Source organism: Nipponia nippon, unplaced genomic scaffold (assembly GCF_047370975.1).
Source record: "Nipponia nippon isolate SJK-2023a ecotype South Korea unplaced genomic scaffold, ASM4737097v1 scaffold_1, whole genome shotgun sequence".
Classification (NCBI taxonomy): domain Eukaryota; kingdom Metazoa; phylum Chordata; class Aves; order Pelecaniformes; family Threskiornithidae; genus Nipponia; species Nipponia nippon.
The window spans coordinates 123,885,806-123,913,203 of record NW_028262290.1 but is presented as its reverse complement, the minus strand read 5'-3'; the positions used below and the strand labels follow the sequence as shown (position 1 = coordinate 123,913,203).

General features: G+C 36.9%; 1 protein-coding gene across 7 annotated transcripts in view; it reads right to left on the bottom strand.

Annotated features, from left to right (window-relative positions):
• The window catches only part of SLC4A7 (solute carrier family 4 member 7), a 100,472-nt gene that overhangs the window by 12,341 nt on the left and 60,733 nt on the right, over positions 1-27,398 (bottom strand). For all 7 annotated transcript variants that reach the window (XM_087770908.1, XM_087770913.1, XM_087770923.1 and 4 more), the window contains 13 exons: positions 22,709-22,824; positions 21,085-21,242; positions 19,031-19,118; positions 17,267-17,413; positions 15,896-15,999; positions 14,194-14,368; positions 11,684-11,817; positions 10,881-11,126; positions 5,762-5,867; positions 3,670-3,831; positions 2,574-2,687; positions 1,973-2,134; positions 1,462-1,713 (listed from right to left, as the gene is read on the bottom strand). In XM_087770908.1, coding sequence (XP_087627034.1) covers positions 1,462-1,713; positions 1,973-2,134; positions 2,574-2,687; positions 3,670-3,831; positions 5,762-5,867; positions 10,881-11,126; positions 11,684-11,817; positions 14,194-14,368; positions 15,896-15,999; positions 17,267-17,413; positions 19,031-19,118; positions 21,085-21,242; positions 22,709-22,824 — 1,964 coding nt within the window. The remainder of the gene's footprint in view (positions 1-1,461; positions 1,714-1,972; positions 2,135-2,573; positions 2,688-3,669; positions 3,832-5,761; positions 5,868-10,880; positions 11,127-11,683; positions 11,818-14,193; positions 14,369-15,895; positions 16,000-17,266; positions 17,414-19,030; positions 19,119-21,084; positions 21,243-22,708; positions 22,825-27,398) is intronic.

The following is a 27,398-nucleotide window of genomic DNA, read 5'->3' as shown; positions in this document are numbered from 1 at the left end:
GTAAGCTCTATAATTTGAAATGCTAATACTTTTACATTTATGTTAACTTCTACTGCATTAAATCAGTATAAATCCATACATAGAACAAAAGCACAGCAACCTACAGATGCAAGGCTTTTTTCTCCTTCCTTCTTTTGAACAATAACAACCATTCATATTGAAAAAGAAAAACATTTCATAAAGAGCAAATAGTAATAATTCCATTCCTATTCCTACTACCCTTGGTTCCATAAAAAAATAAAATAAAGGTATTAGTTTCTAAGAATCAGCTGTTGAAGCGTGGGGTAAACATCTAGCTTCAGCAATGAGCACCTTTATCTTTTGCTTTTAAGCAACAATAAATCTATTTTAATCTGCTTCTGATTCTGATCATTTGCATTATGCAGCTGAGCTCTTGGTAGCTTTTCAACCAGAGATTGTCAAATCTGAATACTCATTTTTAATAACTGCTACTGCCTTATTGTTTTCAGGCTTTTACATTAACACATACAAATGGTCAACTATTAAGAACTTGTAATATGTAGCTCTAATTACTAAACTGTAGCTGTGTGTTCATAGGTTTATTTCTTCCTGTTTTCTAAACTTAAACAGCCATTAGAAGCTACCTTTTTCTGAAATGACTTGTGATCTGTCTTTAAACAGACTTTTACAAAGTTCTTCAAAGGTATTAGCAATTATGCAATTTATGCCATATCTGCTATTTTGTCAACAAAGAGACAGGTTTTTGCATTTCTCTTTTTAACTACTGAATGTGAAACAATAAAGCAGAAGCTGAATGGATTTTACTCAAATCTGAGCAAAAAGCCAACTGAACTGATTGGTTTTCTTCCAGTAAGTCTTCGGAAGGGCACTATGGATAAAAACTAAAAGACAAAGTGTAAACTGAGGCCACAAAATCTCGATTACACTGTGATGATGCATAAGATAATCTTTAAATAAGATTTATAATCTTTAAATACTTTAAACAAACATCAAAGGAAGTTTAATAAGCTGAAGATAAGAATGAGAAGTGAACAATATCACTTCTGATGATCACTTTTTAAACCAGATGTTTCTGTTTCTTCTGCTACATTACATTACTTCCACTCAAGTAACTTTATATCTTTATCACACTCCTCTCTCCATTTCTGCACTCACATAAAAACTTCAGAAGAACTATTTTAGGTAACATGGACTTGAGAAACTAAAAAATAGCTGGCAAGAAAATCAGGTAACATGGACAAAGATTGCTTTCTTCACCACTCACTACTTTTCCAGCTTGCTCAGGTTTCATTTTCTTACATCTGCCCCATTCATTTCTATTCAACTAACACCTGTTGTTTAAAAGGCAATTTGAGAATGAGTCCAGGCATATTTTACTTAACATAATAAAACTTTGTAACATTATGAAATGCTTAACCACAATATCAAAATTAAAAGTACAAAGAAAATATAAATATTTTGGAAAAAACTGTCTTTTACCTTCAACACAGAAGTCATGAACACTGACAGCCCCATCAGGACAAAAATCATCAATCCTGTCACTCGCTGCTCCTGGATTCCCAAAAACTTTGGTTGCTCTCCTGGTGCTGAGCATTCAGATTCAACTTTCAGGCTATTAACATGACTTATAGACAGGACAGTTGCAGCAACAAACCACGGTAAGCCCATGATAGAACATATCCCCAACATAACACCAACCATGAGCAGATCAAGATGATAACCACAGCCTTTCTGTAAAATTAAGTGAACAAATTATTTGATAAACTTTCTATTTATATGATACCATATTTATAACTCAGCTGGTAAGTAACAGATAACTACAAAAGCTAGATACTTTGAGAGCGTCCACAAAATTATATTTGTCCTTTACTAATCAGTATATACATTTATTTAGTAGCTGTTGGTAATGTTTCACAGACTTGCAAAATGAATCTGGTTTAAAATAAACTTGACTTACACAACATTAGAGTTTTGTGAAAATGACTTTTACCTTCAGCTTATGCTCTTTCCTGTTTATAATAACAGCTGTTATTTGTTGATCCATGAAAATGAGAATGGTACAGAGTAAGGCAGGAACAGCAGCTATCAAGAGTGTCCACCAAGGATTGCTTCCAAGAGGATCTATGAACCATCCTCGGTCTTTTTGGGTGGGCTGAAAAAACAAACATCAACAATAAGAATTAAATGACTACGATAAAATGCAGATTGTATTGCTACAAACAGCTGCAATGAACAGATCAACAGCCTCTTAAATATGTGTTTAGATTTTTTTCCCCCCAATAGCTTTGACCAAAATTCTGATTTAGCTGTTACATGTTACATTTATATGAAAAAAAACAAATCCATTCCATTCCTTCATTTTTGCACATTTGCACAAAAGAAAGCTTCCTTTTCAGTGATATTATAATATAAAGCATAGTCTTTTCTGTCAGATGACACATGCATCCAAAACAGAAAAGGGAGATTACTTCATCAACTACATTGTAAGTAAAAAAGATAAATTTCTGTTCCCACACAATTCCATTGTTCTACTGTCTATGAAACTGTAAGCATTTAAAAAGTTAATTTTTTTAAAAGGTTTTATTTCTTACTTCAAATTTCTCTGGAACATGAAGCTTCGGAGAAGGTACTCCTACAAGATAGTCAATCAAAACCATGATAACTATGGTCAGAAATACTGCAAAGTCACTGATGGTAGAACGCACCTATAAAGAAAAGACTTGTGTTAATTCTTGCTTTTTCATCATTATAATTTGCATGTATAGAAAGACAATTTTCTCCCCTATGAATATTTATATTATACTACACCACTGAATATTAGATATACTTTCTCTTTTTATTTTGAAATTTAAGTTGCCTGCCAACATAGCATGAAGTTGCAGAAGGAAGTACTCTGTACAACTGTTCATGCAATTATCTCATTTAAAATGATCTACTGCAAGCAGCAAATTACTTAAAATAACTCCTCCCTCATCTTCCTGTCCTCTAAACCCTACTGGGAGGCTGGGCCATCACAGCTAGTCTCTTGTAGCTTAATTTAGTAACATCACTGAATTGTTCCGAAATCAACATTCATACATTTGATGTTTTAATAGATAGGAGGGGGATAATTTGCAACAGATTCAGGTTATCAAAGGTGACTTTATTAAACACCAGGAATACATTGTAGGAATCAACTGAGGTTTAGAGAAGATCTAACCACTTTATTTTGGCTAGCAGAACTAAGTTGTGTAAATCAGCCCAAGGATAATCATTATATTAGCCTCTATTAGAAATAGTAATCCTCTGAGGAACCACTCAGAACCCTTGATACATCAGCAGTTTGGGGAAAGCAATCAATTGTATTGTACAGCTACGTGATGAAAACAGCAGCAATATTATCTCTCCAAATGATACCTGGCAATACCCATTAATATGGGGAGACAGACTGCTTAGGTCTTTTAATGTTTAGAACATCTTGTAACTACGGGAAAGTAGAGACTAAGCACTGAATTTTCAGCAGCCGATTTATTTACTCTAATGTCTTCATTTTCAGAATTATTAGCTAATTTTCTGTTTTTAATTTCTTTTTCTGTCTTAACAGGACTCTCTCAATAAAAAGTTCTGAAGCAAAATAAAAAATTCAACTCCGTTAAGTTATACTAATGTATTTATCACAAGATAACAATAGTACCTAATCAGAATTACCTTAGTTGGGAAATAGCGTTTGGTCTTGAATTGCTTCAGGAAAGAGGAGAGGAAAAATGTTGTGAAGAATAGTATGACAGACCAGAAGAAAACATCTGGAATATATGGTCTGTGACGGCCACAAGCTGATCCACGAAACACACCATGAAATTCTAAACATTCCTGCAAAGAGAAGAACTCCTTAAATTTCTATGTTTTATTCATTTAGTACATTCAACCTAACTTGTATCCTTTCAATATAAAACACACCTGAGAACTTTCACAATCCCAAAAAGAGGGTTCTTTCCTTCATCGCTACCTCATCCTGAAATGCCAAAAATGTGTGGTATCTCTTCTAGAAGAGCCACAGTATCTATCACTGATTATTTCAGGATGCCAAAATGCTGGGAGGTGCCCAAGAAGAAACAACTTCTTTACATTCATCTCATTTCTATTCTATTTCTCAAAGCATCACAAGATTGAATGCATAAATAGAGACTGAGGACTAAGCCCAGGAAAAGCAGACTATCCAACTTTCAAGCTGATGAACATGGGAAGAAAAAAAAAGAAAAAAAAAAAATGTGCTCAGTTTCTCCCACCTCTTTGTTCTTGACTTTGTTTTGTCCTGATATAGTTAAGGAAAAAACACTCTTACAAAATGAGATTAACCCAACTGTAAGAAAAAAAATTTCTAGTAAAGTAGAAAAGCATGGTAAATAATGAATTTGAATAGAAAAGAAAAGAAAAGAAAAGAAAAGTCAGGCAATCCCTACCCAAAAGGCTCACTTAAACGCAAAGCAAAGAATTAGACACAGGGAGTATAAGGAAACAACAAGCCATTAAATGAAATAGTTGGAAGCAGCACTGCCACAACCTAGTCTTTCAACGGGTTATTTTATTGAAAATTTAACTTAGGACAAAAATTCTCCCTATTAACAATCAACTTTGATTATAAGCACCACCAAATTCTGGATCAGTTCTGTCTCTCTGGAAAGACTAAAGATGCTTAATAGAATAAAAAGGTATATAAAATAAATAATAAATATAAAATAAATATAAAAAAATAAGCTAAAGAGAAACTGCTATCCTAGGTGACTATGGTAGACTAGGAGCCACTGTTGGTACATAGAAAACACTACAGCTAAAACTCAGGTAAAGCACTGAGGTTTTTCACAGTATTTTTTCCTGTGTAAAACGTCTTCTACTTTCAGTGTGAATGTCTAGGCTCACACACAAGGAAAGCCCATACACAGATACCTACTGCCATTTTGGATAGCCTAAGATGGCCAAAGTAGGCACACACAGCTAGCAAATGCAAGACAAAATCTATAGTAGATCCAAATCACTCAAGAAGTAGGTGGAAACTAGATGCCAGGTTATGCAAAGCAGCTGCAGACACCTGCATTTAGGCAACTGAATCCCACCCAAGGAACTACCAATCAGCAAAAATGTTTCTTCCTAAAAGCCTTCAGTATCACTTCCACATGATAGCTTTCCTCCTCTTCACCTACCCACAAAATTAGATATTGTTATGAAATACCCAGTTCAGAAGGTAATGCTTTCAAGCCTATTCCTTCAAATAGCTCTTCCCCTTTTCTTTTAACTTCAATTTTCCAAATAATTATTTTCTTCCAATCAATATTTAGGTAGTTTGTTTGATTCTGTTGTAGTTTTATACCAGTGTCTAACAAACTAATGAAATGTGTTTGCTACCACATTTTAACTGCAGATTCCATCTTCACACCTTCTTAAAAATATTTTTTCATCCTTTCCAGGAAACTGAAGGAAGCAATCTCCTATTTATTCACCACATCACATTCATCTGCACTTCAGAAAGAAGACTGTTCTGCCTAGCAGGATTAAAATGGCTACCTCAAGCAGATGTTTACTGCCATGGACTCGCTCATCCAAACCACTACAATGACTGTTTAAAGCATTATGGAGGAATAAAAGAGTTCAAACATACAGCTTTAAAGCAAACAGTCCAGGTTCAAATCAAGAAAGAAACCAGATGAAAAATATTCATCAAGACTGGTACTGTATGGGTATTTATTTTTTATACATACTTACATACATACACACCCCTATACATACATAGCTTTTAGATACTCACAGAAACTGTAAGGTTACTCCATGCTATATTTTCCACAGACTTATTCATATTCCTCCACACCTGCAAAGTTTCATTGCTAGGTTTCTCAGGCTCAGAACACACACATCTGAAGGGAAGAAAAAAAATTAATTTACATGCTTTTAAGCTGTATGTGCCAAAATACAGTGATTCACAGTAACTTAAAATCCTGAAGGGTTTAAACCAGAGTTTAGCCCAACCTTCTATGAAAGAAGCAGAGTACCAGGCTCCTCCTTACATGACACGAACAGGGGCAGGGGGGAATGAAGAACCAAAGAAGCGACTGCTCAGGAGGTTTAACAGACTAGACCAAAAAAACCAAACTATGTATTTTAAAGAATTAGAAGCAGGCAAGACGTTGACTTAACTATATGATTGATCTGCCAGTTTTTAAATAAAATGATACCTGAAAAATAAAATTAAATATATAATATATGCAGACTTCTACATATTGTGAATAAAAAGATGAAGATAAAAATCCAAATGACACCACCTTCCAACAACCCTAACATATATTGGGTTATTTCTAAAGATTCTATATAATTAGACTAACTTGGCACAAATAGTTTTCTATGGCTGTGTACAAAGTAAGGTTTTTAGATTTCTATGCATCCTACAATGGTTTAAACTTCAATTAGTCCTACTGTACACCAACATAAGAGAAAACAGAGATGGAAACCATATCATTTAAAAAATTAGTGTAGAAGACAGTTTCAGCAACTCCTTTTCACACCAGACATGTCATTAGCCTCTAGACATTTCTGAGTCTTCTCCAAAATTTTGGTAGAGTTAGCCATTTATCTTCCATTTTGCATGCCTTTTGATCTACACATAACCAAAACTGGTCACCCTGAATTAAGACACCATTTTTGAATATGTAGTGGGCTAACTGAAGATACAAATGCATAAACTGCTCAGATTTAAATCAACTGCATCCACAGATTTTTAATAACTTTTTGAACAAGTAGAAGTGTCCATCCCTGCTGTAATGGTTTGCAAACTTGGACTGCAGAATCCTGTCAGACAGGCTGACAGATGTACACATCAGTAAAAAAAAAAACACAACACACTGAATATTGATTTAATGGGATGTTTTCAAATAAAGCTATTCAAGTACACCAAATCATAAGCTCAACATGTAAACATTTATGTAGAAGAAGAGAAACGGATAATAAGCAAGAAATAAGTCTTTTTCTATGAGATTTATTAAGATACTGAAAAAACAAACAAAGAACCATGGAAGGGCAAACCTGCATCCTGATCATGTGAAGGTAAAGAAGGAAAAAGCACTACACATGCATGGGCAAAAAGAACCTAGATTTGTGAAGCACAACATTTAGGGAACTTAAACAAATAAGTAAATATACTTTCTTTTTATAACTGAATCCTAAAGTAACAGGAAATAGGAGAAGATTGGAAAGCAATTATTCCTATAAGGTAGTTGCAAGCAGAGTAACTTAAGAATCATCAGAAGAGAAAGGAATTGCAACAGTAGTACGATGAGATGAAAAGAAAGCATCTTCAGTTGTTGGTCAAGGCAGTAACATGAACAAGCATGCTGAAGGAAGACTGACAGACCAATTTCTCAACAAATGCAATGAAGATAAAGGATGCAACCAAATAGGTAAGTGGAAATCCAGGAAGAGAAAGAAAAAAAAAAAAAAAAACAAAACAGAAAATGTAAGAGTATTTGAGACTGTCTTCTGGCTCACTTAGCTGAAGATGCTTGTTCCACACCATCCTCCCCATTGGGAGAACAGAGACAAAAAAAAAAACGGGGGGGGGGGGGGGCAGTGGGAGGGAGGGAGGGCATGCAGAGGGAAGGCAATTGTAAAAGGCCGGATCTCCTACAGCTTTGTGATAGAAAAAAAAAATAGGAAAAAAAAAAGCTGAAGTCTGTGGCATGTCCTGAAAGACATGTGTGACACCTCACAGAGCTAAACCAAGGAACTGTTACACCTTACACCTTCCTCTCTTCACCCTCACAGCCTGCCTATGCTAGCATAGCAAAACACAATCAGGTGGCAAGCGTCAGAAGGCCTACAGTACAGTTTCTGCCAGATTAGTGAATTTAACATGCTCACATAGGGGTCCACTGAGGTCCCAGAACCACTGAAACAGAAGGATGAGCAGACAGGAGAAAGGGGGAAATTCAGAAGTGAGAGTAGTCCCATGGCCCGCTCCTGGCAACGTGGCCTGGTCTTAACAGCTCTTAAGACAGGAACGTGAGCGTAAATGCCACGTGTGAATGAAATACAAGCAGCAGTCTGAGAGGGTGCTTGCTCAGAACTGATCACGTTGAAGAGAAAGATGACAACCATCAGCTGGATTAAATAGTAACAAAGGAACTACGAAAAGACGGGGGGAAGGGGAAGAGAAATCATCCTGAAAGCAAGTACCAAAGAAGCACGAACGCTTGTAAAAGTGAGGAGAGATCCTGGAGTGGAAACACAATAGTCACAACCTGGTTTGACACTGCCAGAAGTCACCCTGCGTGGATGACGATCTCTGCCTCGGCCAGGCAGAGCAGCTGCCCAGCGGGACGGTGAGGAGTCTGCCCTCCAACTAGGGACTGACTGCAGGGCACAACAAGCAGGGACTCCCACCTCGGGTGTATGGACGTCACCTCGCAGGGGGCTCCCCTACCAGTGTGTGACTTAACAGACGATAGAGTACAAATAAAGCTGGAAGACGCGCATCTGCAACAGGAAGGGAGCACGAGCAGAGAAACCTGTGCTTCTCAAAGATGGTGTCAGACTGTAACCCACTTGTCTGGGGCTGGAGAGTAAATATTGGTGTGGGTGCGATTAGAACTTTTGGGGATTCGTAATAGAAGACAATTTAAAAATGTGTAGGTTCTTACTAGTATTTCTTAGGTGTCTTGCATTGTGGTCTATCTGCTGTATTACTGATACTGGATGCATGGATCTCTGACTGACAGTTAAATGTGTGTTGTTGATGAATCAAAGAACAGCTTTGCTTTTGATTTGGTTTAAACTACGTGAAACAAGCAGTTTCTCTCAGCAACAGTTAGCAGGATCTCCTCCTTCTGGCAGGTGTGAACTGGTAACCCAATTCATCATATATATGAAACTATAGCATAAGCTTGGAAACTCCACACTGAGCAGCAAAAGATAAAGCAGCATTTAAGCACATCATCAAAAACTAAAAAATACAGAGTGTCAAGACACATGGTATAAAAAGCACTCAATGCTAATTTCACCATACAAGCAAACTGTTTTAATTCAGAAATGGTACAGCTGCACACCAAAAGGTAGTGTAATGGGTTTGTGTGCAAGGTTTTGGTAGCAGGGCGGGCTACAGGCATGGCTTCTGTGAGAAGCTGCTAGAAGCTTCCCCCATGTCCGATAGAGCCAATGCCAGCCGGCTCCAAGACGGACCCACCGCTGGCCAAGGCCGAGCCCATCAGCGACAGTGGTAGTGCCTCTGTGATAACATATTTAAGAATGGAAGAAAAACTGCTGCGAAAAAGCAGCTGGAGAGAGGAGTGAGAATATGTGAGAGGAACAACTCTGCAGACACCAAGGTCAGTGAAGAAGGAGGGGGAGGAGGTGCTCCAGGTGCTGGAGCAGAGATTCCCCTGCAGCTTGTGGTGAAGACCATGGTGAGGCAGGCTGTCCCCCTGCAGCCCATGGAGGTCCACGGTGGAGCAGATATCCACCTGCAGCCTGTGGAGCGCCTCACGCTGGAGCAGGCGGATCCAAAGGAGTCTGTGACCCCGTGGGAAGCCCGTGCTGGAGCAGGCTCCTGGCAGGACCTGTGGACCCATGGAGACAGAGGAGCCCAGGCTGGAGCAGGTTTGCTGACAGGACTTGCGACCCCATGGGGGACCCATGCTGGAGCCATTTGTTCCTGAAGGACTGCACCCCATGGAAGGGACCCAAGCTGGAACAGTTCAAGAAAAACTGCAGCCTGTGGGAAGGACCCACGTTGGAGAAGTTTGTGGAAGACTGTCTCCCATGGGAGGGACCCCATGCTGGAGCAGGAAAAGAGTGCGAGGAGTCCTCCCCCTGGGGAGGAAGGAGTGGCAGAGACACAAGGTGTGATGAACTGACCGCAACCCCCATTCCCCATCCTCCTGCACAACTCGGAGGGAGGACATAGAGAATTTGGGAGTGAAGTTGAGCACAGGAAGAAGGGAGGGGTGGGGGGAAGGCATTTTAAGATTTGGTTTTATTTTCTCATTACCCTACTCCGATTTGATTGGCAACAAATTAAACTAATTTCCCCAAGTCGAGTTTGTTTTGCCTGTGACAGTAATTGCTGAGTGATCTCCCTGTCCTTATCTTGACTCATGAGCCTTTCGTTATATTTTCTCTCCCCTGTCCAGCTGAGGAGGAGGAGTGATGGAGCAGCTTGGTAGGCACCTGGCATCCAGCCAAGGTCAACCCACCACAGGTAGATGATATACAACTGCCACAGAAATAAATCAAAAGTAAAAAAGATTTCCCTAAATAGCTTGCTTATTGCATTCCTTAAATTAAATAAAGTTATTTTTATACTGATAGTTTTACTGGTAGTTACTGTGATGAATAGAACTAATAGTTCTACTTAGGAAAAAAAAAAAAGCTGTATTGTATTTTCTATTATTCTCCTCCTCTCTCCCAAAAATATTTTTTTAAAAGTCAAGTATTCCCCGTAATTACTGTAGAAAGAAACACTGTTTAAAGATGTTAAGTCCTTATTTATAGCATGTGAAAGCTGCAGAAGCTCTCCATGCCTCAGCTACCTGGAAATAATCCTCACCCAGGTGCGGTAAACTATCATGATTTCTAGAAGTGGCACAGCAGAACTCCTGTTCTGACCTTTAATCTCCAGGCTGACCTTTAATAAAGCTGCAATTAAAGCAGGCATTGTCACAGCCCCTCATCCCTTCCAACCACCCATAGCTAACACAGAAAATTCAATTCCACAGCATCCTGAATAGAATTTTTCTGAGGTTTCTCATGCCCATGCCACCCCAGCATTCCTCCTACCCTTCTACGGAGAGGCACACATTGCAGTTTAGTAAACGGTGTGTCTCTATACTATAAACATTTTCCCTATGCATTTTACTAATGGATAGAAACTTGATACTTACGAATATAAAGTCAGTTTATCCAAATCATTGTGCATATTGAAGGCATACACTTCTCCCAAATGAAAAAGCTTTTCCAATGCCTCATAAATAAATATGATGCATATAAGCGCTGCAAAAGCTTCCTCAGTAAATCGAGTGATGTAACACACAAGGCTGCTGGCATCTGTAGCTACAAGCACTATGCATAAAAATGCAGTCCACAGACCAATGCTAGTTCGCAGGGAGAGGTAGGAAAGATCATAATCCCTGTGTGAAGAAAGAAACAAAAGTATTAACTGAGCCAAAAGTCACCTATACTATATTCTCTTTGAAAACAGATACCGAGGCCAAGGTCTGTAAGTATTCACCACTTTTCTTGTCCTTGATGTTAGTTCTGAAGGAAGGAGAAACTTTTCTGTCTCATCTTCTACCAAAGCAAAGCGACGCTGCAAGGTGTTTCTAGGATTGAGGGTGCAACTACCTAGGTTGGGAAGCATCATGGGGATGACCTTTCCAAAACTACCTAGGTCGTTTCCCCTAGAGGGCACATCAATCCCCGTTTACCCCTGCAGCAAAGCCAACATCTCCACACAGTCAGAACATAACTTCTATTTAAGTCCTAGCCACTTCTTATCACTGATTCTCTCATTAAGGCTCACCAATGCCTCACAGCTTTGCCAAACCACATCCATCTCTCAGTCTCTTGCTGCTGCATTTACATCTTCAGGGACACGCACTTTTAACACACATCTGCGTTCAATTACAGCTACTCTAACAGGCAAGGAAGTTAGAAAGTGTTTCAAGCTAATACAAACATCACTTACCTGCAAAATTTAAATAATATTTTTTCAAACACTAGAACCGGTCCGGTGCTCCCCAAAATAGTAAGAGGTTGCCCAGCAAAGAGAGAATAGGCAATCCCAGTTAATGAGGCTCCAAAGAGAGACTCTATTGCACTCTGTTTGGGGGAAAAGAAACTGCTGTAACTATGGTGCCTTTCAGGGTGGTGTTTAGCATCACATCTGCATAAACACAGTTTTAGGATGCATTAACTTAGAAACAAGACAACATGTAAAAGCACTGCAATTAATATTGATGTTTGAGACAAAAATAACTTAACACAGTTTTGCTGTAACAATACCACAGACAAAACATTTTGAAAACTTCACTCTTGAGAAACATAAAGCCATCCAAAACCATGAGAACAAGTTACTAGTCCTGCTAGCTATGAAGAAAAAACATACCAACAATTACTACAAATTTAAAAGAAAAAAAAGTTACTCCGCATGTAGTTTACAGAAAGAATTATCTGTCTCCCTGAAGAAAATAGATACACATATTGCAACATACCTGTACCAAAACATGATACGGTCTGCCGTATCAAACCTGCATCAGTCAACCAAGCATTACAAAAGAAAAAAACTGACAGGCAGAGGTGCAGGGGAAATTACTGAACAATATTGGTTTATGTATACATGACACCAAAAATAAATGAGCAGTAAACCAGTGTCCCACCTGGTAATGCATTTCTTTTCATTGAAGTAAGATATCTACTTCAGTTCTTGAATTAGATGCTTTACTATAACATTTTCTACTAAAAAAAAATTACAATGCACCTCAAAAGAGAGGGGCAGGACTATCTAGATCCTAAATGATTAGTTATTTGAAAATAGTTAACTACACCATTTACAACTATAAGAAGTCATGGATTACAGATTAAAGGGTTCCTGGTGGCATTTTTAAGTGTTTGCTATTTTGCAATTATGCAAGCCTAAGAAAACAATATTTATGCAAACTTAAGCTCCAATTCAGGAAAGCATCTAAAATTGGGCAAAATGGTTTGCTGAACTGGGGCTATTAAAAATTGAGCCCTTTGTTCATTACATTAGGAAAAAAAATATATATAATCCCAGCCTCTTGTTCTATTACCTTTGAATTAGTGCTTTTGGTTAGTCAATGCATTAACCTTGGGGCTCTCAATCAGGGTGGCAAGGACAGGAGTACTGTGGAGGTGATGACCTCTGGGAATGTGAGGGAAGGTTTCAAACACAAACTGTGTACCTTACAATGTCAGCTACTGTGCTTGAACATGTGTGTGCAGTAACTAAATTTTATGTTCAATGATGCACACCAAGTATCTGAAGGCAGGAACAAACCCGCAAATAATTCCAGATAGCTAAAAGAAAGAAGGTGTTTAAGAATCAAGCTTTAAAAGGAGCATATTTTCATAATTATACATGACGTACATTCAAAAATTACATCAGCATTTTGATAACCATTCCTACATTTAGAGTGGCAAAAACAGCACACAGAAAAGATAGAATTTATTTCTGTATTTGCTATCAGCTTGAAGTGGTACATCAACAAACAAAAATCTGAGTCAACAGCATTACTTGAAAGAGATAAAACAGTTAACTAAATTTTAACGCAGTACAAGCTTAAAAACTTGATCTAAGTATCAAGAAAATTTTATAGCATCATAAGCTTTAACAGAATCTTAAAATTTGTAAAGGACATCTCTGAATACATCGTTCCCTCCCCCAAAAGGGCAGAGCCTTGTTTCTTTGTGATAGATTTAAGAACAGAAAATACACTTCAAACTAGTTTGCTCACAAGCCAATTGACACAAACACTAAGCTATTAACATTGCTCATGTTAAATATTCTTTCCCTGCTCCAAAAACCAAAGCGCAACGATATTTTGGTTAAAAAGGTGCTGGTGTTAACTACTGCCCATCATAACACTACCAAAATTTTGTATGTGTATGGTTTATATTCAAGTCATTTACAATGAAGAGTATTTTCTGCTCATAAACCTTAGCCACTTTCTTTTATTGTTAACAACATACTATTAGTGAAAGCGTATACATATCCTGTCCATTATTTAAATACAAAATTGACTGCTACCCATAGACTGCAGGCATTATCATCCTCGTAGGCCTACTACTCAAGGCCAGTACATGTTCTTGGCTATCCACCTTGAGCCTCTGACTTTGCCTAAAGTAGGCCTAGTGGGATGGTGCACCTTTACTGCTATTCATTATTTTTAAGTAGCCAAAAAGAAGGCAATGCAAGCCCTTTCTCAATTCATGAAGCCATTCATCCAATAAGGCAGGATAAACATTTTTTACCTCCACTGTGCATCTTCTCCTGTTCACATGGGTTCCCCACATTTTCCACAGCAATTACCTTTTGGGGAAGATCTGCTTTGGGCAGGCTAATCAAGTGCTGTGGGTAAATTCTTCAAATACAAGTATAAATAAATGAGACAAATGCACACAGTGACTTGCCTCTGAAGGTCTAAAAGCCTGGCCACTACCATTCTTTGTACTCACTATGCTGCCTTGTGTAGCTTCTCCCAGGAGCCCTCCAAAAGTGATTACAGGAGACATACAGGCACAGTATAGGAAAAGAATCGAGGCCAGGCACTGCAGGCTTAATGCATCCTTGAAGTCACTCAAGAAAAAAGGTGCTTTCCTTTGGATGTCAAGTATCAAACCACCAAAAAGCCTAAATAGGTGAGATGAAACTCGTCAAACTGTACACTAAAGGATTCTAGCTAGTTCAAAACTATGGGCTACACATGACTGCCAGTGCCTATTGCCAGCACAAATTAGCTATTTCATAATCCAGATTAAAGCATAACAGTTTAAAATGTAAATGAGAATCTTATCTATTCCATTTCAGTAGTATACCAAATATAATCAAGCAGGTTATCCACATTTTTAAAAGCTAAGTATTTTTGTATATGGGCTAGATACTGAAAAAAAAATCTTTGCAAACAATTTACCTAAATAACGTTTTAAGTCAAATCTGTCTTACAATATTCAAAACAAGGAACAGAAGAAATATGCTAAACCTCAACCAAGACCACTGCACTGATACATTTCAATATTATTACTCCAATAAGTAGCTGTAGCTTTTTGATTCGAATTCCCTACATACATATGGTTAGGTCCATAAATAAATTTAGGTCTATAATTTTTAACAGTGTTTTCATCTGGAATATAGAGATATCCTACAAATGGAAATACAAAACCAAACATGTAAGTCAGTTCAACTGAGTAAGGTATTAGCAAGACATAAAAAAGCTTTTGGCAGTTTCCAAAAAATTTTCAAGACTCCCAAATACCAGGTAAAATTTGCACCTACAAAAAATTGATTTTAATTTATTAAAAAAAAAAAATCCATTCCTAAGAAAAACAATAGTCTCATCTAGAGATAATTTGTGAGCAGAAATTAACTTCTCAGCTCCACATACTGTCTGCAGAAAGGCAAAAAGTAAGTGTAACAAATCCAAAAATGTAAAAATCAACACAGATGTAAAGTCCTTCTTGCAAAGGTATGAGAAAGATGCATTTCATGTGGAACTTTATCCTTTGGGGTAACAACGTTGTCCATCTTTTCCAGAATTTCTCAGTTAATTTAATCTCTATTCTCTCATATGCGATATTAAGGTTTAATCTATTTCCAATGTTGGGGACTTTTTTGGCAAGTATTTCAGAACTAAGAGAACAGCAATGCAACTCAACTGAAAGAAATTATTTCAATTTTATTTTAGATCTAAAGGAAGAAACCTAACCAAAACTGTAACCTAACCAATACCAAAGTATTTTTTGCCACTTCATATTCCTTGTTGCTCCATTTCGTACATGTTTAATAAAACAGATTTGCGTTAATGGAAATTTTTAGTACCTAGCCCAATACTGAAAACTGTATATTCCTGCTATAATTATGATAATTGCATGCTCTTGACAATTAAAAATTAAAACCCAACTCTTAAAAGTCAGTTAGTTAAATTAGGCAGCATCTTATATGAAATCCTTCATAAATGTGTTGAGAAACATTGCCAGAGGCTTGAAAATGCTTTAAGCAGATTGGCATTTATGGGCAAGAATCCAACACTTGAAAAGGAAAAAGGATGCACTCTGACACTTATACCATGATTTTTTATGTTCAAATATCATCATTAAAAACTGTGAAGATTTATCACTTTTATTTTTTTATGGTAGCTGGTATTTAGGGAAGTGAACACACCTTCCAGTTCTCTCAAGTTCAGGTCCAGCATGATGGCCTTCTTCTTTAAGAGTCTCTCCTGTAGGAGTAGATCCATTTGGAAATTTAGGTACCTTCCTTTTCTCCTACAGGAAAAAAAAAAAGGGGGGGGGGGGAAATCAAACTTTGAGACTGCCTTTACACACTAAAAAGCGTAATTCAAAGACAGCATGCAGAGACTCTATGCCTTCCAAACCTTTTTCATATTCCCAGCTTATCAGCAGTCCTCCATTTGCCAAATTCATCTTTTGTTGAGTACAGACGACTAGAACTGTACAACAATCCCAAAAAGACCTTATTAGTACCTTGCACAACAGTATTAATCTTCCCTCTTTCTACAAGAAATGTCCCTGAGACACGATGAAACAAAGCCTACCTTTTCAAAACATAGTAGAGGCTCAACCGTGAGGCCTAGAAATCTTTAGATTTTTTTTCGCAGCCATTTCCAGAGCAGAAGCCTCTACCTTCTAACAGAAACTGACCTTGCTTTATGACACACACAGTATTATTTGAAGTATAAATGAGAAGTCATTGCCCTATTGAGCAAGCTGCTCACCAGCTCCTCATAAATTTCTTGGCCAAGCTTGCCTTCCAAAAACCCCCGAACCCTGCGAACCCTGCTTATTTTGGAAACGAGTTAAGTGGTAGCCTCAGGCTATTCATGAATAAACTGCACTGCTGTCACCCCTTCAGTTCCACCCACTCACCCAAACCACCACTGAATTCAACACCAACATCAGCCTTCTGAATCAAGAGCACTGGTCTCTCCCCCCACTTTCGAGCCTGGCGGCAGGAATTCCCCTCAGTTGTGAAGAAGGATAAAAGGAAGAAATCAGAGTCCCTCTAAGGTCCAGCTTTCCCCGGCTCTCATGCTAAGCCTGTATCACAACTGAGCAATATGATCCATTTTTATCTATGTCATAAACTTTCTCTGAACATTATATGCTAGCCAATATACATTAAAAACATTTCAATCAATGTTGTATGCAAATAAAAGTTTTTAAGACTTACAATATTCTTGCTGATCATTGTTAGATTAGTAATAACATTTATAATATGAACTCGGGTACTATTTTGGACCAATTCTCCAAGATCTTACACGAACACATTTCAGCATTATAAAAGGAAATATAGTAAATACAATTTACTTAAAAGCATAGCAGAACATTGATCTAACTTTTTTTTCTGTAACTTAAATGGACAATCCACTCTTTCTTCCAAATGGATGTAGGGGCTTTCCTGATGCTTTACTGAAATTTATACTCAGTACCCAATTTACTTGCATTGGGAAATGGCATTTTCAAAGTAAAAACCATGGGAGCTCTCTACTGGACTTTTTTTTTTTCCTTTTACCTGGGAAGGAACACTTTTCGGTGGCTCAATTCGTATAGATGGATCCCATTCTCCTGGAGGCAGCACTGTCACTTGGTCTAAAAATTCATCAATTCCTGACAACAAATCATTTCGGTCTTTTGCTTTATAGGCAACATCATGGAAAACCTACAAGAAGAAAGTATCCAACATTCTAACATTCTTTTTTTTTTTTAAAGAGGAACTGATCACAAGGAACACTTCATTATTTTTAAAAAGGCATAAGAAATTTTTTAAAGGTCCTCAGAAGTTAAGGTTTTGCTTTACTTGCATACTTTTGCATTAAGAACGATCTGTATGCACACCCCCATGGAACATAAAATAAGGAAGTTATATCTCCAAACTCAAAAGGAATATTGAGTTAATTTCTAAAATTAATTGAAAAGTTAATCCTTGATATTCAGTAAATCAAGTTCATGTACTATTGCATGAGTAATTCTGCCCTACAGCCACTGTGCCACTACACTGTGCTAAATCAGGACAAACATACTTCAAATAACCTCCAAACCAAAATGCAAGTTTTTACTAAGAATAAGAACTTCATTTGTATACCTCTAGCTCAATTAATTTTAAAAGACTTCTTAAAAAGCACATGAAAGCAATTCTCAAAAACAAACAAAAAACCGCCCAAAAAAAACAAAAAAAAACCACCAAGAAAACCAACAAACTACACTGTTTTACAGACTAGTACAACACAAAAACTCTGAATTGACAAACGTGTAGTATAGTCCCTGAATCCCAAGTTCCATTTTATACGGGGGGGATATGCTAGTTTTGCTATAAAAAACTCTTTGCAGAAGATTATTCTAAATTGCTTCTGTACCTTTGAAACCTGAACTGTGTGTCTCTAGAGACAATTAAGTCTTCTAATTGTAAATTAGACCTTTTAAGCCTATTTAAGTCTTTTTACACCACTGGATAATTTGAATTTTTCCTGTTTCAATGATCTACAGTATTCCTAAAAATCAGTCTACCTAAATAATTAGAAGCTGCAACTAAAGCTTTTAATACTCAGTTCTCACACTGAGCAAATACTGTATTCACAGACTAGTTGCCCAATTGTAAAATGACCAATTTCTGGTTTACATTTCCAAACTTTAAATTGTTCTAGAATAAGGAAATATTATTAGAATTTCTGCCAGATAACCATAATAATTACCAGCAATTCAGTAGGTGGCGCTCAATACAAAGTCAGAATTAACACATCCTGATCTTGCTCAGGAAGATGACAATGGTCTTAAAAAGTCCAGATTCCATGTGCTCTTTAAAACCGTCCACCAGGGCTCTAAGCATATGACTTCAAATGCCTAGTAAAATTCTAGTTTTAATTATTTGACCTCGTTTTGATAAAAAATATTTGTGATGACTCAGTCGCACGCATCCTTAAGCTTTCTGTCGCAAACACTTATGTAGTTTCCTGTATCCTTTTCGACACAGTGATTCATATCAGATGTAGTTCTATTTAATAGTTCTATTTCCTAACTTAATATAAAAATGAAATCCATACATCAAACTAAAATATTTTTGCAGAAATACATTTAGGATTTCTTCAAGAAAGATGTGGGGAAAAGTTAATTTGCTGTTATGTAGTTCACTAACACAAGCAATAAAAAACTTCACAGTTCTTTCTTTAACCAGTTTTGTTTTTTTTTCTGTAACCTGTCACTCCAGAACACATTCATTGAAAACAGTCAGTAAATACATTATTCTAGACTTAACTACAAATGTTTAAAAGACATCACTCACATCATCTGTCATAAGTGTTGCTATTGATCTTCCAATTTCATGGTACTGTGGAGCTTTTCCTGCTGGTCCCAGCAACAAAAACAAAAACCTGTGGAGAAAGCAATAGAAATGAATACAGCTGACTCATTTGAATATACTCAAAAGGGTTCTTTCAAACTAATGTTTAAAGAAAATTTAGTGAAGTAAAAATATCTTCTTCACCATTTCAGATCTTAAAGACTGCTGCAAGACTAAGAAAAGACTCGCCTCAAAGTTATTACTGGAAGGAACTTGAATCTTGAATCAAAATTACTCTGAAATCTTCTTAATTAAGCCTAATTTTTCAACTTCTTATAATGCCATAAGTGTAGTAGAAATCCACAGGCTAGAGCTCAGCGAATATTTCCTGTGGATTATAAATCCTTCTGACATTCCCACTGGCAAAGACCCCTTAGTGGGAGCCTAGGAGCTTTATGACCTGTTCTAGCTTCCTTGATCACCTCTTCACAGGAGTTAAACCCCTCTCACTTGCAGTGACTGGGTATGTCATGTAGCGGATTCACAGATATACCCTTCAAGCAACACACTGGACACATTCATATAGGCATATCCTCCTCCTGTGTCAGTGGAAAGGAAGGCAACCTGCATTTTGTACACTTAAGAAGGTAAAAGTGACATTTTGGGAAGGGAATCCAGTCTGCAGGTGGGTCACAACTTATGTTAACAGTCAGTCTACGTTTCCAATCACAATAATAGTTATCGTGCCTTTTTTTTTTTTAAAAAGAAAGCAAACTTGAACAGGACTAGTATCTTATAAATTCAAAAGGATACAAACCAAAGAGTAAACCTCAGTAATTCTTTTCACAACCTCCTTCTTATGCCCCATGAAAATGAAGTTCCTAAGTACACCACATTTGAAAGAAGTAATGTCTTTTTTCACTTCACAATAGAAAAAGCTCAATGCTATTTTTCCTTTGCAAGTTGACTACCCTAATGGAAACTGAGATCACATCTTTAAAATCAAGTATGCTATTCCAAATCTTCAAGTCTACACCATTCTGAAAAATTTAGGAGAAGACAATTTTAGCTACATTAATACAATAATCTGTATGCAGAAATTTTGGAATTTCCTGAGAAACATGATGAGCACTAACATCAAGTACCCTCTGAAAATTCTCACATCTATTTATAAGAACACCGTCAAAATTATTTTTGCCTTTCATTAGAGTATATAAGCTGAAAATTACAAAGATAAACAGGCACTTTGATCACTTTTAAAACATTAAAAAAAAAAAAAACAACAAACACAAAAAACATAAATGTACAAATTTATGCCAAACACCACAGAACAGCCCAATACATCAATGTGCACAGAAAATGAAGTGTCCTCCATGATGACTGATGAAATGACCACCTATCTGCATCATGGGACCTGCATTTTGACATTTTGATCATCTGTGGTAAATACACCCATGGTATACCGGTGAGACCCATGATCGGCGGGGGGGGGGGGGGCAGCCCACAGTGTATCAGGCTGGATGGCATATTGCAGATTGAAAACTGATTCAATGTATTAGCTGCAGATTGGTTACCCCAGTGTCAATCGTGGCTTTGGGCATATAATAAAAAAAGAGTTAAGTTTTTCCACCACCTAGGTTATTCACATACAGAGTATCTGTATGCAAAGAGCAGAGCTTCAGATTAGATTTTCAGACTTAGCTGACTCTTCCCTACTGCCACGCTGTGTCAAAGGGAACTATAACAATCTTCATGCTCATCTTTAAAATGGCAACATAAGGTTGGAAGACTCATTGCTTTTACTCCAGGTCAGCTATCAGTTTCAACTTCTGCACTTGCTTAAGACAGCATCATTATATATATTTAAAGCATTCAGAGAATTTTATGGTGGATCTCATTCCTTCAAATTTGCAGCAAATGACTGGCATCATGTTAAAACAGAAGTCTACATTTCTTGAGCTTAATAGAGTACGTATAAAAATTTACAACTATTTGACATCTTAAATATGATTATCTTATTGTATAAGTAAAGCCAGACTTTCCAGGCATTTATTTACCGTGTAGGAACTGGAACCTCTGTGAGACCTGAGAGAAGTACAGCAGGGGAGAGCCTCACAAAAGCAATAATAGGTCTTTCTAAAAAATCTACTTCTCCCACTAACACATTTGATGCTTCTGCTCCTGAAGGAATTTTCCTCATGAAGTTCATATCAACCTATTCATACAAAGATGAAACAAGTGTTTATTCCCTTACATTTGTTAGCAAAAATTCTGTAACACAAGTTTATCAGTATTTACTAGACATTTATGCTACAAAGAAAAAAGCAAATTCAATATCCCACAGTACAGAAAAGACAAACATGTGTAGAAAATGTCAGCCAGCCAACTAATAATAAACTATTTTCTAAAAGTTAGAATTACTACCACCTACTATATTCTAGAAGACTCCAAACTGCATAACCACCTTTCTAATATTATCATAACAAACATTGCATTATATGACATAAGTTAACAAAATCTATGCACAATTAACTAAGGAGAGTTCATGTAATTACACATGGTTTCTAGAATGCAATTGGTTATTTCACAGCTGCATATTTCAAATACTTCATAATTTTGAAAAGTAATTTGTATGTTTATGTTTTCATCCATAAAGAATATGATGGCTGAAAAGCTTAGCTTTCATTTCTGCACGTAATTACAGAAGAGTATTAGAAAATGGTAGAGCACATGAACTCTGTGTTCACATACACACACACAAGCACCAGTTACATCGCTATCTAGAGAACTTACAGATGGCCTCTTGAGTCCCACACCAAGTGTGCCACAACTACAGTGCCAGGAGGCTGACTCCTGCCCAACAGGAGACAAGGCAGGTGTACAGAAGGACAGGCCAAGCAAAAACATAAAAACTGTGACAGAGAGGCAGGAATAAACGGCACCTGCCATGATTAGATGAGAACTACAGTGTAAGTTAGCTTTCCTTAAACATAATTATTTAACTTGGCAAACCAATTTTCTAACAGTGTTTCACAGTACAGATGACACTACCGACTGAGTTTTATAGTAAAGGCCATAACAAAACTTGCCCAGCAAATTTAAATTATTAAAGAAATACAAAGGATTTACAGTATTACACAAGATTTCCTTCAGAAAGTGATATTATATGCTCCTAATGATTAAGATGTACAATAACATTGTATAGCAAACTCATAAAACATATAAAGCAAATCCCCTTTATAAGCCCTCTTTGCAAAAAACCAAAAAAAACCAAAAAAAAACAAACCAAAACAAAACAAAGTCAGTCCTAGAAAAAAATGTTATAACACCATCCACAAAACTGTTTTCATAAGAGTCTTTATAGCACATCTGAAAATATCTCCCTCTGCATGAGAAAGTACAGTGGCTGCACTCTAAGTTACCAAAATACTGAAAAGATCAAATGAAATACAAAGTTCAGTCCCACTGGGACGAGTTTCAAAACACTTGACACGTTTAGCCTGTGCCATATTCTGACACTCATACATACAAGCTATGTCTTAGTACATACATCCCATGTACGCTCATACACATGCGTATGTATATGTGTCTTAGTTGTAACTACGAGGGTAGTTAAAACCACCACATTTTTTGTTACATAATGTTTAGCACAAAATAACTAAGGTATTTAATGTTCTTTACCTTACTAAAATCAACTGTGCTGTTTTCTCTGCTTCCTCCTGTCCCAGTACCTTTAATGTCTCCGCTTTTCCCGGTGTCTAAATTTCCAGGTGCTGACTGTGGAGATGCCAATAGCCCTAAATTAAAACAAAGCAGATAAGTTCAAAATGGTGTATGAAGTGAACTGAGTATGCGACACTACCAAAACTCAACGTGGCAGCTTGCTTAAAGCAAATGTGCAAGTTATTCAGTAAGAGCGCCCTACATTAGTATCATAAATGCAATATTTAACAAGTCACTGTGTTGTCAAAATAATTACATAATTAAAAAAATTAAAATTAAATATTGCCCAAATGATGGCCATTTGCAGAACAGTCACCAGAAACGAAAACAAGAACTACTTTAATTGTAGAAAATATAACAAGTGTCAACATTTTAATCGTTACCACTCTAGTAGTTCGTAGATAGCACCTTCACTATATTTAGAAGTCCTCAAACACCAAAAGCAAACACCTCTGCTATCTAGTCTGCTGTGTAGCAGTTGTTTCAATTGTAAAATGCCTCAGCAAGCCTCAGGCTACAACGACAACAAGGAATGATACCCTGGTAGTTAACTAAACCTGTAGAAGCAAATAGTGTACTACATGAAGGACAGACAACTTGCAAACCGTGATTTCGATCAACAGACCAAAGCTCCAACTATTGATCTGACCAGATGTCACTCTATGAAATGCTCTAACACATTAGCTATAAAGGCACATACAATAAAGTTATTCAAGTTAAACATACAGCCTCCCTCTATCATCTGCACTAAGACGACATTTTATGCAGCTTGCTACACTACCAGCAACACTGAATTGCAGGTTCAGTGAAGGGTGCGAAAGTCAAGTAACCCAGGTTTTCATAAACACTGAATTCCATGTTGCGCCATGGTTCTCTCTACCCAGCTATCATTTAAAAGCTGGTCTAGGCATGCATAACCAAGCCGAAATCCTGTCTTTTCGCTAACAGAGCTTTTACTCGTTCAGTTTAACATGCACTAGAACTGCATTTGGCCTTGCTTGCCTACACTAGACCTTTCAGATGTGGTGATAAACATGCTTTAGCATGCTTTCAAAAACACATCTAGACAAAGACTAAAGTCTAAACACTGCATTACATGCAGAAAGTTTGTGTTTAGGTCAAGCACCACTCTAGTCAAGATAAAACCGAAGTCTTCGCTGGCTACCTTTTGGCTATTGTTCTTTCATAACTACTGATGCATAACTACTTGCATCCCTCCATGTTTATAATTTAGCAATCTGACATATTTTAGCATTTCAAATGACAAATGAGTTTGCTTTATTTGATCCCAAAAATTATTTCCAAAAAAACTCTTTCAAAGAGCCATTCTATCAATGGAAAACATGCAGATCCAAGCCTCTACCATTAAATTTCATTCTTACAGTTCATACATAAGTGGTGTGAGTAGCTTTCCTGAAGGAAAAATCAGATGAAGTTAATACCTTGCAATTTCCTTTGTGAATCCTAACATGCACAAGTAATTAGCTAACATTATACTACGTTCAGTTAGCTAGACAAAAAAAAAATCATATTCTACCCTTCTGCTCCAAGATGTACGCCTTATTCACAAGAATAACTAACAGCAACCACCCGTGAAATCAGCTGTTCAAAGTATTTAACTGCCTAAGAGTTGATGTTAAGATGTGTTTGTAGGACTAGAAATAGGACAGAAATATTAAACAGTTGTTGCAGAAGACCACCATAAAAGTTCTTACATATAAGCATTTTTCACTTTTACCGCCACTACGTAACAATAAAGGTAACTAAAGATGTGTATGACTGACGAAAAGATGAGCAATAATGCATCATTTTGCACTTTTCGCTGTGTGAGCAAGAGCAAGCAGAGACTAGAACAAAGAATGGAGAGACAACCAAGGAGGAGGAGGATAGAGAATAAGGATTCTACATGTTAGCATAAACTAATTTATTATTTTAGTACTGAAGTGATACTGATTCTTCTAAAAGGTTTGCCTTCAAAATTTCTCCAACCAGTCACAGTTAAGGTCCACAAGCTTTGGCACTGATACAGGAACATTTGTCTGATCCTAAACCATGTGTAAATAGTTTTGCTTTCTGTTGGTCTTGCAGTCGGACAGACTGCTGCGCTCACATGAGAATACTACTTACAGGTTTTCAGACCTGAGCAAGCATTTCCATATGATACTGCATTTAATTATGCACATCAATCAATCTGATATTTGCACGGCAACTCAGAATAAAAAAATTATCATCTCTAATGGCGCAACACTTTTACTCAAATCTCACACTAATAAAATAATTTATTTCCTTCTCGTTTGCCTCATGTCTCCAGTTAAAGAAAAAAATGTTGAGGGAAATGAGTTCAACACCTAAGCATGACTGTTCCAGTATTTTGTTCCAATGTTTATACAGACAAAATTATGAAATACAAAACTTCAAAATATAAAAGTCACACCATATTTGTGTTTGAGAAAATAAAAATCAATTTTTAAAAATAAATTCCAATGCAGACTTAATATGGGAAAAAATTATTAGAAGGCAAATCCTAGAAAGCAAATGTATAAACCTTTCTGAATTATTATTTTCAGTAAGTAATTATTTTAAGATCAAACCTGTTCAAATATTGTTTTAGTCAATTTTAAAGTATATTTACCAGTGAACTAAAAGACCCCTTAAATCAGGCTGCTTTGCTGTTGTTCACAGACATTAACAAAGCTTAATGATGCTGGTGAACTAACAGTGTTCATCTTTAGCTGTGACACAGCTCTCTTCCTCGCTCCACCTAGGGAATTCATTATTCAACAGTTTCAAAGATGGGAAAACAAACGCTGTTCTTCAACCGACGACAAAAGAAAAAAAATTGTTAAAGAGAACCCTTTGCCTGGTTGACTTACTATGAACTGATGACTGACTGATAAAAATCAAGTGGTAGACTGAAAATGTGTCCCTCTTCCCTCCTTTTACAGTAGTTCACATTAAGTTCAGTAACCTTCCAGCTATTTATAAAGACTAAAAAATAAGGTCTGAACAGCAGGAAGGCCGAGGATAGATGAATGCTAAACAGAAGAAAGCCATGTATTAGAAAATTAAAACAGTTCCTAATTCTCACAGGAGGCAAACCCAACTCAATCATACAGATGTGAAAAAGTATTCAGGCTACAATATTCTGAATTACTAGAGAGGTAATACAGACCATAATCTATAGTGGAATGGACCAAGATGATTTTTTTTTTTTTAAATTAATTAATATAAGGAAGACGACTTCTTCAGTGTTCCCTTCTGACTCTGTCTCCCAAGACAGAGATTAGTCCAGTTGCAGCCCTGAAGTTGTAGTTTGAGAATGTCTTCAAAGGCATACCTAAGGAAAATGTGTCTTTCTATGATCAGATGATTTCTTGAAAGAAAAAGGCAGGGAAAACCCAGAAAACAAAAATGTCTTCCATTATTATTGGCGTTCATCTTTCTCTGGAAAGACTTTTATTTATGGATTAACTAGGAAATCATCCCTTTCAGATTTTTCCTTTATGAGAAACATCCCCTCTTGAGGCACAAAAGCAATTTGAACATGACTTGGAGATTCTGATGGAAAGCTTTATTAGTGATAATAATAGCATCAAGTACTTGATCTTCATTTGTTTGCCTTCTCTTGGGTTCTAAAGACCTTGGGTCTGGCATGCTGTCATTCCTGTCAGATGAGTAGAAAAACAAGAACTGTAAAATTAATTACAGCTGTTATTTCACTTCTGTTTTTTAATTACCTTTGAGGAAGATCACCCATGAGAGAGAATGATCTTCATGCGAATTCTTAATTTCCCACAAGGAAGTCAGAGAAAGAGGTTTTTTGTTTGCTTTTCTGAATTTAAGGATGGGGCCCCTACTCCAACTCAAGACAACAGCCTACAACATAGTTGTTTCCTTTTCAGTGACTTGGCTGCAAAATGTGAAAAGGCAGATAACCACAGCCTTTTCTCTCTCAGCATATTTTCACTGCTGTATGTAATGCTGTGCTCTTACTTATTAAACAGGTGAGGAAGGAAACCAAGAAAAGCCTCACCAATGAAAGAATTGAGCAAAATCAGCTTCCCCCCAATACACATAGCTATAAAGCAGACAAACCTACAAGCTAGATTTTGGCAAGCTACGCTTCTGAGAGGAAAAAAAAAAAGGCAGGAGGAGCCAGAAAGCTAAAAAGAAAGGTGATCCCCCTTAAAAACATGATCTATGTAGAAGAATCCTAAAGTCTCTAAATAGGTGATAATTTTGCAGAAGTAAAGTAAGAATAACAGTATGTATGCAGAATGCACAAGTTATGAAACATTTACTAAAAACGATTACAGAAACCGTCAGAACTTTCCATCCTTTCTTTCAACTTATCTGTACAACTACATATCTTTTTACATGTAAAGAACAACAGCTTTGCAAGACAACAAATTAATAAATTCCTGAGCTCTGACCTGCAATTATAAACTCTAACTACCTTATCCTAATTTGCATATCAAACACAAACAGTAACCAAGTGTCTAATGCTGAAGCAGTGCACTAATGGATAGCTATGTGGAAACAGTTGTAGGTGAACTGAACCTCCCAGTTCCATCATACCAACTACTGGTTTTAATGGCCTTGGTTTTTAAAAGCACAAAAGCAAAAATAAAGCTGCTTAAAAACTTCA